The sequence below is a fragment of the Carcharhinus amblyrhynchos genome, chromosome 2 (assembly GCF_965287045.1).
Source record: "Carcharhinus amblyrhynchos chromosome 2, sCarAmb.v2.hapA, whole genome shotgun sequence".
Classification (NCBI taxonomy): domain Eukaryota; kingdom Metazoa; phylum Chordata; class Chondrichthyes; order Carcharhiniformes; family Carcharhinidae; genus Carcharhinus; species Carcharhinus amblyrhynchos.
Genome location: NC_137325.1, coordinates 96,648,341 through 96,662,108, shown reverse-complemented (window position 1 = coordinate 96,662,108; position 13,768 = coordinate 96,648,341). Strand labels below are relative to the sequence as shown.

Below are 13,768 nucleotides of genomic sequence, written 5' to 3'. Positions count from 1 at the left end.
CACAGCATTGCAGTGGCTGGAGGTGGTACTGCAGTGCCATGCACAAGATTGGATCCCATGAACTGCTGTGATGGCAAGTACAAGGGATCTGGGGACTGTCATGGGTAGGGAAGGAGGGAAGCCACAGGCATCCAATCCGTGAGGGGAGGATGTCCCCAGTTTGAAGAGGCCTTCCAATGGAGGCCCCTGCCCCCCACCCACCCCTCCATCCTTCACACCCAAGATATTGAGGTTGAGGAATTTTTCTGCTTTGCACCCTCAGTCATCAGGCGCCTGCCAGTCTAAGAATTGGCCCATGAAATGTCAAATGACCTACCTCTGCCTACTTCTACATAGTTCCTATGTTCTTAGTTAATTTTTTTTAGAATTTCATTAAACATTTTTAAACTCCATGTGCTAATCTATATTGCAGAAGTTGTGGCCAGGGACAAGATCATGACAAAAATGGGCAGTCGTGATAGATTCAATATCCCTCAGATAAACACACAGAGTTCCTTGTAAAGAATTGAATGGTGCATAAATAACTATCTTAAAGACTGCCACTAACAAACAAGAAAAAGATAGATACTGCTGAAATACTGACTTTTCAATAGAAAGATGCAAATGTTTTGTTTCATGTAATATTCTACTTATGCTTGTGATGGAATAAATAAGTAGTCTAAATATATTGTCCAGTAAACTATACACATTGTACTTACTTCAATATATCATAAATTGTTCAAAAGCAAAAAGTGATTCCATATGCTCTGCACTGCACACTGCGATCATTGCTGTTGAGGTGGTGGCTTTGTCTGAATGAATTGACCTTAGCAAATAATCTGAGGTCATTTCAAAAGAAAGAGACTTGCATTTAAATTGGACCCTGCAAAGCCTCAGGACAATCCAAAGTGCTCGACCATTAAGTACTTTTGAAATGCAATCACTGTTGCAGTGCAGAGTACGTTATAGCCAACATGCACACAGCGCACTCTTGTGTTCACTTAACCAATTCAGTTGCATCCCCAGGGATAGGGCTTAATACGCTGGGAGCTGCAGGTGGCTCAGAGGCCAGTGAAAGCTACTGGCTACCTGTACAGTGCCATCATTTTCATCACGCCTGGAGCTGCTGCTGGCTTACACTGTGTTACTGCATTGCACAGGGGTGCTGTATTCACATAATGTGGCAGCTCCCAATTTACTTTATCATTTTCAATGAGCTTTTTCCATGCTGTGTGCATGGGTTGCCAACTTGCTGCAGGCTGGCTGCCCACGTTGTGATTGAAGGTTCATGAGGTGGACCTCCATGTTCAATAACCGAGAAACAACATTTGTCCAATGGATGGCGGCTAACACAATAATGGGCCCCGTAGTGTCTGATTTTATGAAATTCTCAGATATTTGAAATAAAGTCAGAAAATCAGAAGATTTCTCTATTTAAGTAGCTTTAAATTAATTCAGGTCAACTTAAAATAAAGAACTCGAAAATCCACAGAGCCTCTCCACAGGCAGTAGAGCCAGTGGAACAGACACCAAGTCTGAGCGCCAGATGTTACTGCAGGTTGTGTTAGCGACCTATCTCCTTGGAGCAAGCAGTCTGCTCCTGTAATGACCATCGGTAACACCTGCTCAGAACCTCCAGCAACAAACTGAGAGACAGGTCAAAAGATAAAGGTAGGTCTTTAAAATCTTCAATGGGGTATTTCTCTGAATCACTTGAGGTTTGATTACCTGTACCATAGAATCCCTACAGTGTAGAAGAGGCCATTCAGCCCTTTGAGTCTGCACTGACTCTCTGGAAGAATGTCCCACCCAGGCCCAACCCTGCCTTATCCCTGTAACCCCACACATTTACCATAGCCTATCCACCTAACTCACACATCTTTGGATTGTGGGAGGAAACAGGAGCACCAGGAAAAACCCACACAGACACAGAGAGAACACGTAAACTCCACACAGACAGTGACCCAAGGCAGGAATCGAACCTGGGCCCCTAGTGCTGTGAGGCAGCAGTGCTAACCACTGTGCCACCTTGCCTTTAGATCATAGAGAGGCAAAAAGCCATAAAGTACAGAAAGAGGCCTTTTGGCCTCTCGTGCCTGTGCTGACCTACCTATTTTAATTCCATTTTCAGCAATTGGTCTATATCCTTGTATGCTATGACATTTCAAGTACACAACTAAAATACTTCTTAAATGTTGTGAGGGCTCCTGGCTCTATCAGTCCTTCAGGCATTGAGTTCCTGAATCCCAGCACCTGTGAAAAGGCTTTTTTCTCAAATTCCCTCTAAGTCTCCTGACCCTTATCTTAAATCTGTGCTCCCTGGTCACTAACCCCTGTACTAAGGGAAAACGTTTCTTCCTATTAACTCTATCTATAACCTCATAATTTTGTACATCTCAGTCAGCCTTCTCTACCCTAGGAGAGAATAACCCCATCCTAACCAGCCTCTCTTCATAGCTGAACTCACCCAGCCCTGGTGAACCTCCTCTGTACCCTTTCTGGTGCAATCACATCTTTCCGATAGTGTAGCGACCCGAACCACAGACAGTACTGTAGCTGTGGCTTAACAAGAATTTTATGCAGCTCTATCATAACATCTTGTTATTCTATCCCTTTGGCTGCATGTGTCCTGGAGCCTCACAACAGCTGCAGAGAGTAAGGTGAAGCCTTTAAAGGCTACATTCAGAAATATTCTGCTTGACCCTATTGTCAGAGGACTATTTATCAGAAATGAATAGAAATTTCTGAGCTGTCCTTGAAAGGGGCAGATGGACAGCTGATCTTCTTAATGTAAATAGAAAAGGTAAATGATACAAGGCAGTGAGAATAGGGCAAGGTTCAAACTCATCAAAAATACATTTAGTACAATGTCCAGAGTTTTATCCACACAGTGATCAATATCTGGAATTGATTTAATCTGCAAGGTAGTGGGGGTGAAAACTTAGTTTCAGTGAAGAAATAGCTTGATGGTGTAAAAGGAAATTTTAATATGTTTCTGCAGGAAAGGAGCGCTGTAATGAACTGAACAGCCTTTCTCACAACTTTGTCTTCATTGCAATCACTGTTTTCTTTCTGAATATTTCATGCTGCTTTATCACTTGCTTAAAATGATTGTACCTGGGCATAAAACTCCCCCCATTGTGTCTGCTATAACTTTATAAACATGCTGCTGTAAACATTCTTACCCTTTCTGTCCCATAAACAGTATTGACTTAAGGATTTAAAAAAATATATTCAAGGGATATGGACGTCACTGGCTAGGCCAGCATTTATTCCCCATCATCAATTGCCCTTGACAAGGAATGACAATATATTTCCAAGTCAGGATGGTATGTGGCTTGGAGGGGAACTTCCAGGTCGTGCTGTTCCCAGGTATCTGCTGCTCTTGCCCTTAAAGATAGTAATAGTCATGGGTTTGGAAGGTGCTGTTGATGGAGGCTTGTGGATGGCACACACTGCTGTCACTGTGCATTGGTGGAGGGAGTGAATGTGGATGGGGTAGCAATCAGGCAGGCTGCTTTCTCCAGGATAGTGTCAAGCTTCATGAGTGTTGTTGGAGCTGTACTCATCCAGACAAGTGGAGTGTATTCCATGACACTCTAACTTGTGCCTTGTAGATGGTGGGCAGGCTTTTGGGGGGGGTCAGGAGTTGAGAACTAATGCCTCTCAAGGGCCTCATCCTCCTACCGCTGTTACTAACACAGTAGCGGTGGGTGGGGGCGGTGTTGTTGGGGGGGCGTTCATCGTGCAGAAAACCGACAAGCAAACCCCTGTGGAATTACTTGTGGGTTCCCAGTGAGGAAAATGGAGCACGTGGGCAGAATTCCCATCTTCAAAGGCACGTATTTCATGTCGGATTGAGGAACCCAGCATTGGGAAGTGGGGAAGTCAAGGAAAGTCAGCCTGTACCCTTGCTGTTGACCACCAGACCTCCTACCCTGCAACCCCCACCTTCCCGTCATCACTCACCTGTGGCCAAGGATCCGGCAATGATACTCGGCCTTGGGTAGGTATTGAACTGGCAGCCATCTCCTCAGGGTTCTACCATTCAATAGAGCGGCCAGCCGCTTGCGGGGAGCTCCTGAATCAGCCTCTCCACGAGATTCGCCATTCTCTCAGTGGGCAGCTCGGTGGCACCGTGGTTAGCACTGCTGCCTCACAGCGAAAGGTACTCGGGTTTGATTCCGGCCCCGGGTGACTGTCTATGTGGAGTCTGCATGTCCTCTCCTTGCCTGCGTGGGTTTCGTCCGGATGCTCCCATTTCCTCCCGCAGTCCAAAGATGTGCGGGTTAGGTTGATTGGCCATGCTAAATTGACCCTAGTGTTGGGGGATTAGCAGAGTAAATATGGGAATAGGGCCTAGGTGGGATTGTGGTCGGTGCAGACCCAATGGGTTGAATGCCCTCCTTCTGCACTGTAGGGATTCTATTCCATGAGGAGACTGTGCGCTTGCTGCTCGGGGTCAATTCAGTGTTCGTGGTCCATCAGAGATGAAAGCCATGACACACAGACCTTCAGATCTCCCCCACACACCCTGCTGGACATGAAGTAGCTGCCTTCTGATGGATGTCTCCAGAGGCTCCATCATCTACCTCTGTCACAGCATGGTCCTGGTCTCCAGCAGTGCTCTCACTGTCAGCACCCTGGGTTCTCTTTGCCACTGCCAGTTCCTCACATGAGTGTGACGTGTCCTCACTATTGTTCAATACCATGGAGACGATGACCTAATGCCCACCGAAGTGTGAGTATCTGCCTGGTTGCAAGAGACTGTGTGACACTGCTATCCTCCTACATGCGAAATGGGGGAGTCCTCGCGGTCACCTAAGGCTGCTGCTGCTAACACATCTGTGGAAGGAAGGCACAGCATCAGTGAATTCACTCATCATCGTCACTTTACATGCTAGGTGGTTGCTGAGACGATGGAGAGATGCTGCACAGTGCCATCTGCATTGAAGCTTCAATGGGCACTCTGGCTGGGACAGTTCACATTCTGATAAGGAATCTGTGATCTTTCCCATGCCCATGGTGCACACATTGGGACCTACACACATACCTTCCTCCCAGACCCTCATGTCACTGGGACCATGGGAGTGAACTGGCCAATAGCTGTTCAGCTGCAGAGCATCACTGTCACTCCTCATCAGCACCAATATATCGGGGTTGCCCCTCCAGTTTAGTGGCACTACGCATTATTGTGACTTGTCTTCCCCTGACGGTGATAATAGAAAGCCTCATCTTCCTTGAAGTCCATTGCAGATGCCGCCTCAATCACATCAGCGTTGAGTGGGCCATTTCCGATTAAATGAGGCTTACTGTGCTGACAGTTCAGCCTTAGCAGGGCAAGGCTTCACACACTCAGACCCTGAGCACATGGGGAATGGACACCAAACTACACTTCTCTGCACAGGCCCTTGCCACCACTTTTGCATTAACCTTTGCCCACTGCAGACGATCATCGAACCTTTTGTGGCACTGAAACCAGGTGAGGCGCACAACATCATGCCCACTGACCTGAGCAGTGACCTCTGACCAGGCCTTTCTTGTCACATGGGGCAGCCTTCTTTTCCGGGCACCAGGATGTGCCATCTGGCACTGACCTCTTGCAGTAGGACTCTCAGGCACTCATGGGCAAAACAGGGTGAGGAGCTGGGGGCGCTTAGTCCACCTGACTTGTCCACCTGCCTTCCATGACCTTTTGGTGCTGATGCCATTGCTGGACAACAGGAAGGTTATTATTGTGGTTCCACACCGCTTCCTCAGCCCCTCCCACAGCTCCTGGCAGTCCTCAGGGAGCTGCCTCCTCAGGTTTTGAACCCTGAACCTCCCCCCACCAGATCCTCAGTGCACTCCCACCCCGGCTCAGTGCAGGCCCAAGCGGCAGACAAGTTACATGTTGGGTGGGCCTTAATTGGTCACCCAGCATAATATCATTAACTACACAATCTCAGGCAGGAGTGTGTTTCACATCAGCTTCCCCCCACACTGCCTTTGGGCGCACTGGCCCAGGTTTCCAAGAATAGAATACTGTTTGCTAATTGTGTGAATTCCACCAAAAAACCCTTTAATGATAACACAAGAAAGAGGCACACTTGCAGCTTACAGCATGCAAGTCAATACCTGGGGACTATAGAATATCAATCTGGGTTGAAGCAAGGGGTTTTAATTCCCTACCGTGTCCCCACTTCCAATTGTGCGAGCCTCCACTTCCTCAGTAAGGGAGTTCACACTCTAAGGCGAAAAAGGGGTCTGAGCGTGTTCACCAACTGGTGCTTAAGTCTACCCTGTCAAAGCTGGACAATAGGCCTCATTTAATTGGAAATGGGGAGATCTATTGACAATGCTCCATGCCCTTGGTCATTGTTACACTAATCCTCAGGAAAATTAGTTGATGAAAAGAGATTCAAGATGGCCAGAGTGACACGACTTCTTGCAAGCTGTGTCCAGCATATCCTTCTAAATCTCTATTCTAACTCTTCTAAACTCTCTGACAATGCACTATTGAATGGACTTACCATGTATTAAGTTGATCTTTCTCTACACCCTAGTTATGATTGTTACACTACAATCTGCACTCTCTCCTTCTCTATGAATGGTATGCTTTGTCTGTATAGCGTGCAAGAAACTGTACTAATACTTGTGACAATAAATCAAATCAAATGAAAAACAAACTACATTCAGCTCACAGTAAGTCTCCCATTCCTCCTTATCATGAAAATAAACCAATGTTTTGGGGCTTCAGTCAGACTGCATTGAGTCTCAGTCACTGATGAATGCAGTGCATTCATGTGTCGAAGCTTTATGCAGCCATCTAGTGGTCAGAGGTGGAATGATATATAAATGCAGTGCTCTGGAGAGCTAAGTAGTTGCAGCACATGTGTGATTGTTGATGAACTATAGAGAGCGAACTACCCTTCTCTCATCAGTACTGCATTAGCCAAAAATAATAAAAGTTGTTTCACAACTGCTTAAATAAATAAAGGAAAAGACAGATGTGATGATTTTTACATCCTCAAAATACTTTATGACCAAATAATTGCTTCTGAAATAATCTGTTTTCCTGAGGGAAACACTGCAGCCAATTTGCAAAGTAGTATAAAAAATACTGCCTCTGGGAAATCCAGTGCAAGTGCATTTTCCTGAGCAGAGTGGATGAAAACTAACAGGAAACTAGCAACTTGGATTCCATCTTTCTTGAGATCTTTCCAGAGCCTCCTCAACTGATTTTGCTATTGCGTAGGCCATTTCCGATTAACTGAGGCCTTTGTGCTGACAATCCAGCTTGGCAGGGCAGGCTTCAACGCCAATTGGCATACACACCCAGACCCCTGAGCACACAGGGAAATGGACACCTGACTACACTTCTCTGCACAGATGAAGGTAATGGTGTTAATGGGCAGAATTCCCCCCAAAAAATTCTAAGTGAAAAATTTGTGTGAAAAATGGAGTAATTCACGCTGCTTTTTTCAGTGGGAGTTCAGAGAAGAATCTCCCACACTCTACATTGCAGAGGTTACTAGTCTGTATAGCATTATAAATCGGTGGCCGGGGCCTATTCCTGCTAGAGAGGCCAGCATCATTGTGTTGAGTGGGCCACTGCGCATGTGCCAGTCTTTCAACTCTGAGATTAGCACATATGCAGTAGCCCCAAGCCACCAGCCTCCCAATTGCTGGCTAGCTCCACAATCACTGTGTTGCTGGCCTCCCCCACCCCTCTCCCCAACGATCTGATCGCTGATCCTCCCCCCAACCCCGACCATTCCGGGCCAGCCCCTGAGCCCCCATCTCCTGGCCCGCCCCAAGATTTAGGGCAGCGGGATGGGAAAATCACGGCCAATGCCTTAAGCTACAACAGTAAGTGATTAACAATTGAGAAGGAGCTAAACTGACTTTATCAAAACATAGAAAGGATGAAATCAGTGGAAGAAGAACCAACTGAAGAAACTAAAACACTGGAACAACACTTAAGCTGAGACTAGTGAAACACAACAAGCCAAAGTTAAAGTTAGGAAAAACAAACCAGAATGTGGATGCCAAAGCAGAAGTTTGCAGACGACACAAAAATAGGTGAGATGGCAAGTATTGGGTACGGCACCAAGGGGGCCACTTTACCAGCATTAGGCAAAGTGTCAGGGTCTGACTGAAAACTGGAGCGTTTCTCTCCAGAGAAACAGGCCGCTTTTCTCTCCAGATCTTCTGACAATGTCACAAAAAAAAGGCATGTTTCATGCCATCATGTTGAAAGCGTGAAACACCACCACAAATAAATGAATCCCAGGGTGCCCAGTAGGCATTGCCAGACTGGCACTGCTGCATGGGTGCTGCCTAGCTGTGCCCCCAGCCACCCGGGGGCTTCAGTGGCTTCTGATCCTCTCTGCAACAGCCATCGTGTCTGGCCCCTGTTGATGGGATCGATGAGTGATTCTCATCCGCCAGAGGTTTCACCGACGAGGGGGGAATGTCTGGGAGGCCGGAATCGGCTGAAGTGGGCACATTATATTTAAATTGACTTCACGTCCTTCGCCGGCAAAACACCAGTGGGATGATGGCTTTTGGCACGAGACCGGTTTGCACCTGGCACAAAAGCCACAGTGCCACCTTCCCAGCTCACTGCATTGAGCAACCAGCACAGCTGGCCAGAAAGATCATGCTAGTAATCTGTCCACAGTAACGATAGCTGCAAGTTTCAGTCCCGGCTATCTGTTGTTGAGTGCTCACAATTTGCATTTCATGGGACACAAAAATCACATGTGTTTTGATTTCTTAGCAGGTTGAAAACTATTATGCTTTTGCAGTCACTCCTAACTTTCAGCTTTGGTTACTGTAGTCACTTTGCTTAATAACCTCATGTAATTCAAAATCTGATTATTTTTGCACAATTTGATTTGTAAATAGGCCTTTTTTTAAAAAAAAAAATTCTGAAGGAGTGAATCAATCAAAATAAGTGCACAAAGGGATTTTCCTTATGAAAAGCTGTTGCTGTGGAGTAATAAATGGTCTTTTGACCCTATCAAGAGCAACGTTCACATTTTAGGTACCCATTTGGTATGCAGTCACATTATATTATTCAAGTTATTAAATTGTTTAAGTTGCCAACAGAAATAAAAATATAATCTTCCAAATGTTATAAGTTAACATTCACCACACTAAGGAACAATTGTTGGATTTTGCCTTTTGGTTGCAGTGCTCCCTGTTGGAGTACATAGCCCAATTGTAAGTGTAAAATGGCTGACATAGAGCACAGTCCACGCAACATATTTTACATTTCTGTCAAGCGATAGAAGGGAAAAAGAGATGACAGCGGGGACCTTTCTGCCAATTTCATTGGTAAGAAACCTATCAAGTGGAAATTGTATCTGCTTAATTGGTCGGGCGGACAGTTTATTTGATAGCTATCAATCAAAAGAGAGCTTTAAGTACTGTTTATGTAACTGCTGGCCATCTAGTACCTTCCCAATGTTTACCGAAAAACACCCACCACGTGATTGTGCTGAGTTACCCCGCTGCATGCTTTGAAGAGTCTTTGGCCAAGTTTCAAACTGATGGAGTGAAATGCTGACATCTGGTTTGATTATTCCTGTTGGGAGAGTCCTGTAATCATGTTTGTTCTCTTTCAGGGACAGGGTGGTGAGCTATACATTGGGTCGAAGGCTGCCAACAGACCATGTCAGCGGACAGCTGCAATTTCGATTTGAGATAACGTCTTCAATCCATCAAGGTTGCTGTTTGCTTATTGACACGTTAAGATAAACCTAAAAGCACCTTTCAATTACAGACTAATCTGATTTTGGCAGGCTACCTTAGAAAGACATCACAATAGATCCAGTCGCTGTTGAGAGAAAGTATTTCCATTTAACTTAGTTTGACTTTCATGGAAGCAGAAAGAAATTTTCTAAAGTGCTCGTGAAAGAGAAGAGATGGAGTGCGTTATTAGTTGGGTTTTCTGCTCGATCTGCCCATCATTTTATCCTTCTTCCTGGAGTAGATGCCAAAAATCTGCAGGGCATGGTCACATCAGAAAATTAGCTGCAATTGGTATATTGATCAGGAGGGTGAATGAGTTTGGTAGAATCCACAATCGAGCTGGTTATACATGGTGGTGGAAGAGCTTTCCCCTGTTCAGTGCTTTTTTAGTGACCCTGTGTTCTCAAAATGTTGTAAGTAGGTATTGGTGTGATTATTAGATGGTCTCATCAGTACTCAGCACCCTATCCCTGTAGCTGCTAAATCCATCTTTCAGAATGTTCCGCACAACAGGCTGCCTTCAAGCAGGAGTCCTGCGTTGCTGTAGCACCTAGTTTGTAATTTTCAGGTGGAATGTGGTGGCCGCTCAGGAAAAAGCCTCCAGATATTTTGTGAAAAGATTTTGGTGGAGCCAGGAGGAGCAGGACTGTAAAACTTCACATAACTTGACCTCTAATCCAACCATTTCCTCACCCAATGAGACAAGACATTCCCTTCTTCTCTATCCTTCCCCTCCAACTAAAGGAACTCTTTCCCCACATTCTCTCCCCAACTCTTTAGACTTAACTCTGCCTCTGTCCTGATGAAAGCTTCTGCATGATTACTTTCCAATCGGCAAAGGCTGTTCATTCAGAGACACATCTCCTCTCCATAGACCTGACTTATTGTTTTATTCATTTGTGAGACATGGGCGTTGCTAGCTGGCCAGTATTTATTGCCCACCCTAGTTGCCCTTGAAGGGCAGTTGAGAGTTAACCACATGGCCGTGGATCTGGAGTCAAACGTAGGCCAGAACAGGTAAGGAAGGCAGATTTCCTTCCCTAAAGGATATTAGTGAACCAGATGGGTTTTTAACCGACAATGGTTTCATGGTCATCAGTAAATTCTTATTTCCAGACATTTTTTATTGAATTTGCAAAATATTTGGTGAGTTTCTGGATTAATGGTCTAGTGATAATACCAGTAGGCCATCTCTCCTCACCTACCTACTCTTTATAATCCACTAAACGGATTAGTAACAGCAAGTGGCAGAGAGTAGGTCTCTTCTTGGGGCCCATATCCTAGATGTCTAATTATCGGTTATAGAAGTTATGGGGATAGATGTAGAAATGACCGACCCCACGTACAGCTGTGCTGCTGGAAAGTATAGAGAATATTCTTTAATCACCTTACGATCTGCCTTTCTTTTTCATTGATACTTTGTTTCCCATTTTGTGGTTTTTGAAATACAGACTGCCTCTGCTGTGGTGCTTTCATTTGCTAATTTTTACATCTGGTACTTTTTCAGATGATGAAGATATTTCAGTCAGTAATGAAACAGGATCAACCGAACAGCAGGAAAATCAGATGATAGACTTAACAAAGCAGGCTTGCTGTGAATCCCCGAGTGCTGGCGCTACAAACCAGGCAACAGAAGAGGCTGAACATTTAAATGAAAGTAAAAGTAACGTGAATGGCATGGATTTAAAGAGCTCAGACAGCAGGAATGCTGTGAGTTCACCACTCAGTGAATTAGATCAAACCATTGAGAGTGAGAATGCAGCTGATGAGCCCGACAAAGAAAATACTTCCCCAGTAGATATGTTGGATGTGGAGGAGTCGACACCAAAGGTAGATCAACCTGCCCTGAATGATTTAACCCGACCTCAAGCTGAGTCTGTTTTGGATGGGACCTCTGAGGCTGACAAGGTGGAGGAAAATGCTGATACTCAAGTAGAAGGTGTGTGTGCTGCTCAGCCCGCGCTTGATGTCGAAGCTGTTGCTGAAGATATCTGCCCGGTAGAAGGGAATGAAACTGGTGTCGACAACTACGACCCTTCACCTCCGCAGGAAGATAGTACGTTGATAATGAGGAGAACAGTAAGGAGGAAAATCAGGCCGTTCTCGCTGCCAGTGTCTGAGCTGGAATCTGTGATTGCCTCAGCTTGTGGTTCAGGGGAGCCAGAAACCCCCCGCACCCACTACATTACTCTGCACCGCCTGCTCCATAGCTTGCCTTCTACTCAGCTGGACAGTGGTGATGCCCAGGAAGAGATAAATCACAAGTTGGCTACCTTGGAGCCACTGGAAAAAGAACCTGAGGACAAAAATGTACCCGATGAAATGGATATAACAGAACCCGAAACAGACTGTGTCTCAAGTGAACCCAGCAATGTTGGGCGGAGGATGTTGCCTCGCAGTGCATCAGTTGAACATCTTTCTGAGTTAAATCAGATTCTAGAGAAAGACCAGCAAAGAAATCAAAATGAGACTGAGACAAATATTACACAGCAGGTAAATAGTGAGTGGGACATCTGTAACACACCATGTTGTAGAACGTCCTGTTACAGCACCTCCTGTTACAGTACATCCTGTTACAGCACTTCATGTTACAGTACCTCCTGTTACAGCACGTCCTGCCAAAGCACTTCCTGCTATGATGGTACAAATCACTTCTCCTCAAGTCACACACGGTTCTCCTCAATTGACAGTGCACGGTTGTCTGAAAGTACAGTTTTCTCTTCGCAAGAAGAGGAGGAGGATGAAAACAGTGCATTTGAGTCAGTGCCAGACTCGGGACATAGCCCTGAATACTGTGAGAGGGAACAAGCAGACAGCATCATTCAATGGTCAGAAGAGCATGCTGCCCAAGCACCCGAAAGGACTATGGGAAATGAAGAACCAGCTACAGGACAGGGAGGCAACACCGAAGGTTAGAATCGGATGTACCATACGTATACATTGAATAGTAACATTTTGATGCTAACACTGACCATTCAAGCCTGAGCAACAAGGAGCAGTTTGTATTTCTGTAAACTTCGAAAAACAACACTTCTTTTCTCTCTCATTTCCTCATTTTCTCCATCAGTCATTACCGTGGAACACATTTCAAATATCCCTATGTTATCAGATGGGCTGATTTTGAACCTGGTAGAACTTACAATCATCCCAATGACAAGGGATAGAGTATTAGAGAAACTCAATGGACTAAAGGCAGACAAGTCACTGGACCCGATGAGCTGCATGTTAGGGTTTTACTGAAAGTAGCTGCAGGGATATGGACCCATTCCTTTTTTGTAACTCACTAAATTCAGGGAGGGTACCAGAAGATTAGAAAACAGCCAATGTGATGCCCTTGCTCAAAAAGGGAGAAAGGCAAAAGGCAAGGAATTTAGGCCAGTTAATTTAAAATCTATTATTGGCAAGATGCTGGAGTTAATAATCAAAAAGGAAATAGCTAGTCATTTAGGAAAGCTGAATATGAACAAACCTAGTCAACATGGTTTTATGAAAGGTTTGACAAATTTGCTCCAATTATTTTAGAGTGTAACAGGAGAATAGGTAGAGGGAGACCTGTAAATATAGTGTACTTAGAATTCCAAAAGGCATTTGACATGGTGCCGCATAAGATGCTGGTGCATAAACTAAAAGCCCATGGAATTGGAGGAAGTGTGTTAGCATGGATTGAAAACTGGCTGTCAGATAGAAAACAGAGTTGGCATTAATGGGTCCTTTTCAGAGTGGGAAGATGTGACTAGTGGAGTACCACAGAGATCAGCTGTTGTCCCGCAGTAGTTTACTATTTAATTAATGACCTGGGGGAAGGAACAAAATGTAAGATTTCAAATTTGCTGATGATGCGAAGATAGGTGGAAGGACATGTTGTGATGAGGATATTGTGATTCTGCAACAGGATATTGATAGATTGGATGACTGGGTGAAAACTTAACAAATGGAGTTGAAGTGTGAGCTCAGGCACTTTGGGAAGAGGAATCAAAAGGCAGAGTGTCATGCAGAGGAATCTAGGAGTTCTAGTGGATGAATCACAGAAAGCTAGCAGGCAGATCCA

The 13,768-nt window shown here is 45.1% G+C and overlaps 1 protein-coding gene across 3 annotated transcripts in view; it reads left to right on the top strand.

Moving 5' to 3' along the window:
- Positions 1 to 13,768, top strand: part of LOC145356680 (E3 ubiquitin-protein ligase HECW1-like) — a 434,978-nt gene that overhangs the window by 238,301 nt on the left and 182,909 nt on the right. For all 3 annotated transcript variants that reach the window (XM_080209562.1, XM_080209572.1, XM_080209579.1), the window contains 2 exons: positions 9,594 to 9,694; positions 11,228 to 12,631. In XM_080209562.1, coding sequence (XP_080065688.1) covers positions 9,594 to 9,694; positions 11,228 to 12,631 — 1,505 coding nt within the window. The remainder of the gene's footprint in view (positions 1 to 9,593; positions 9,695 to 11,227; positions 12,632 to 13,768) is intronic.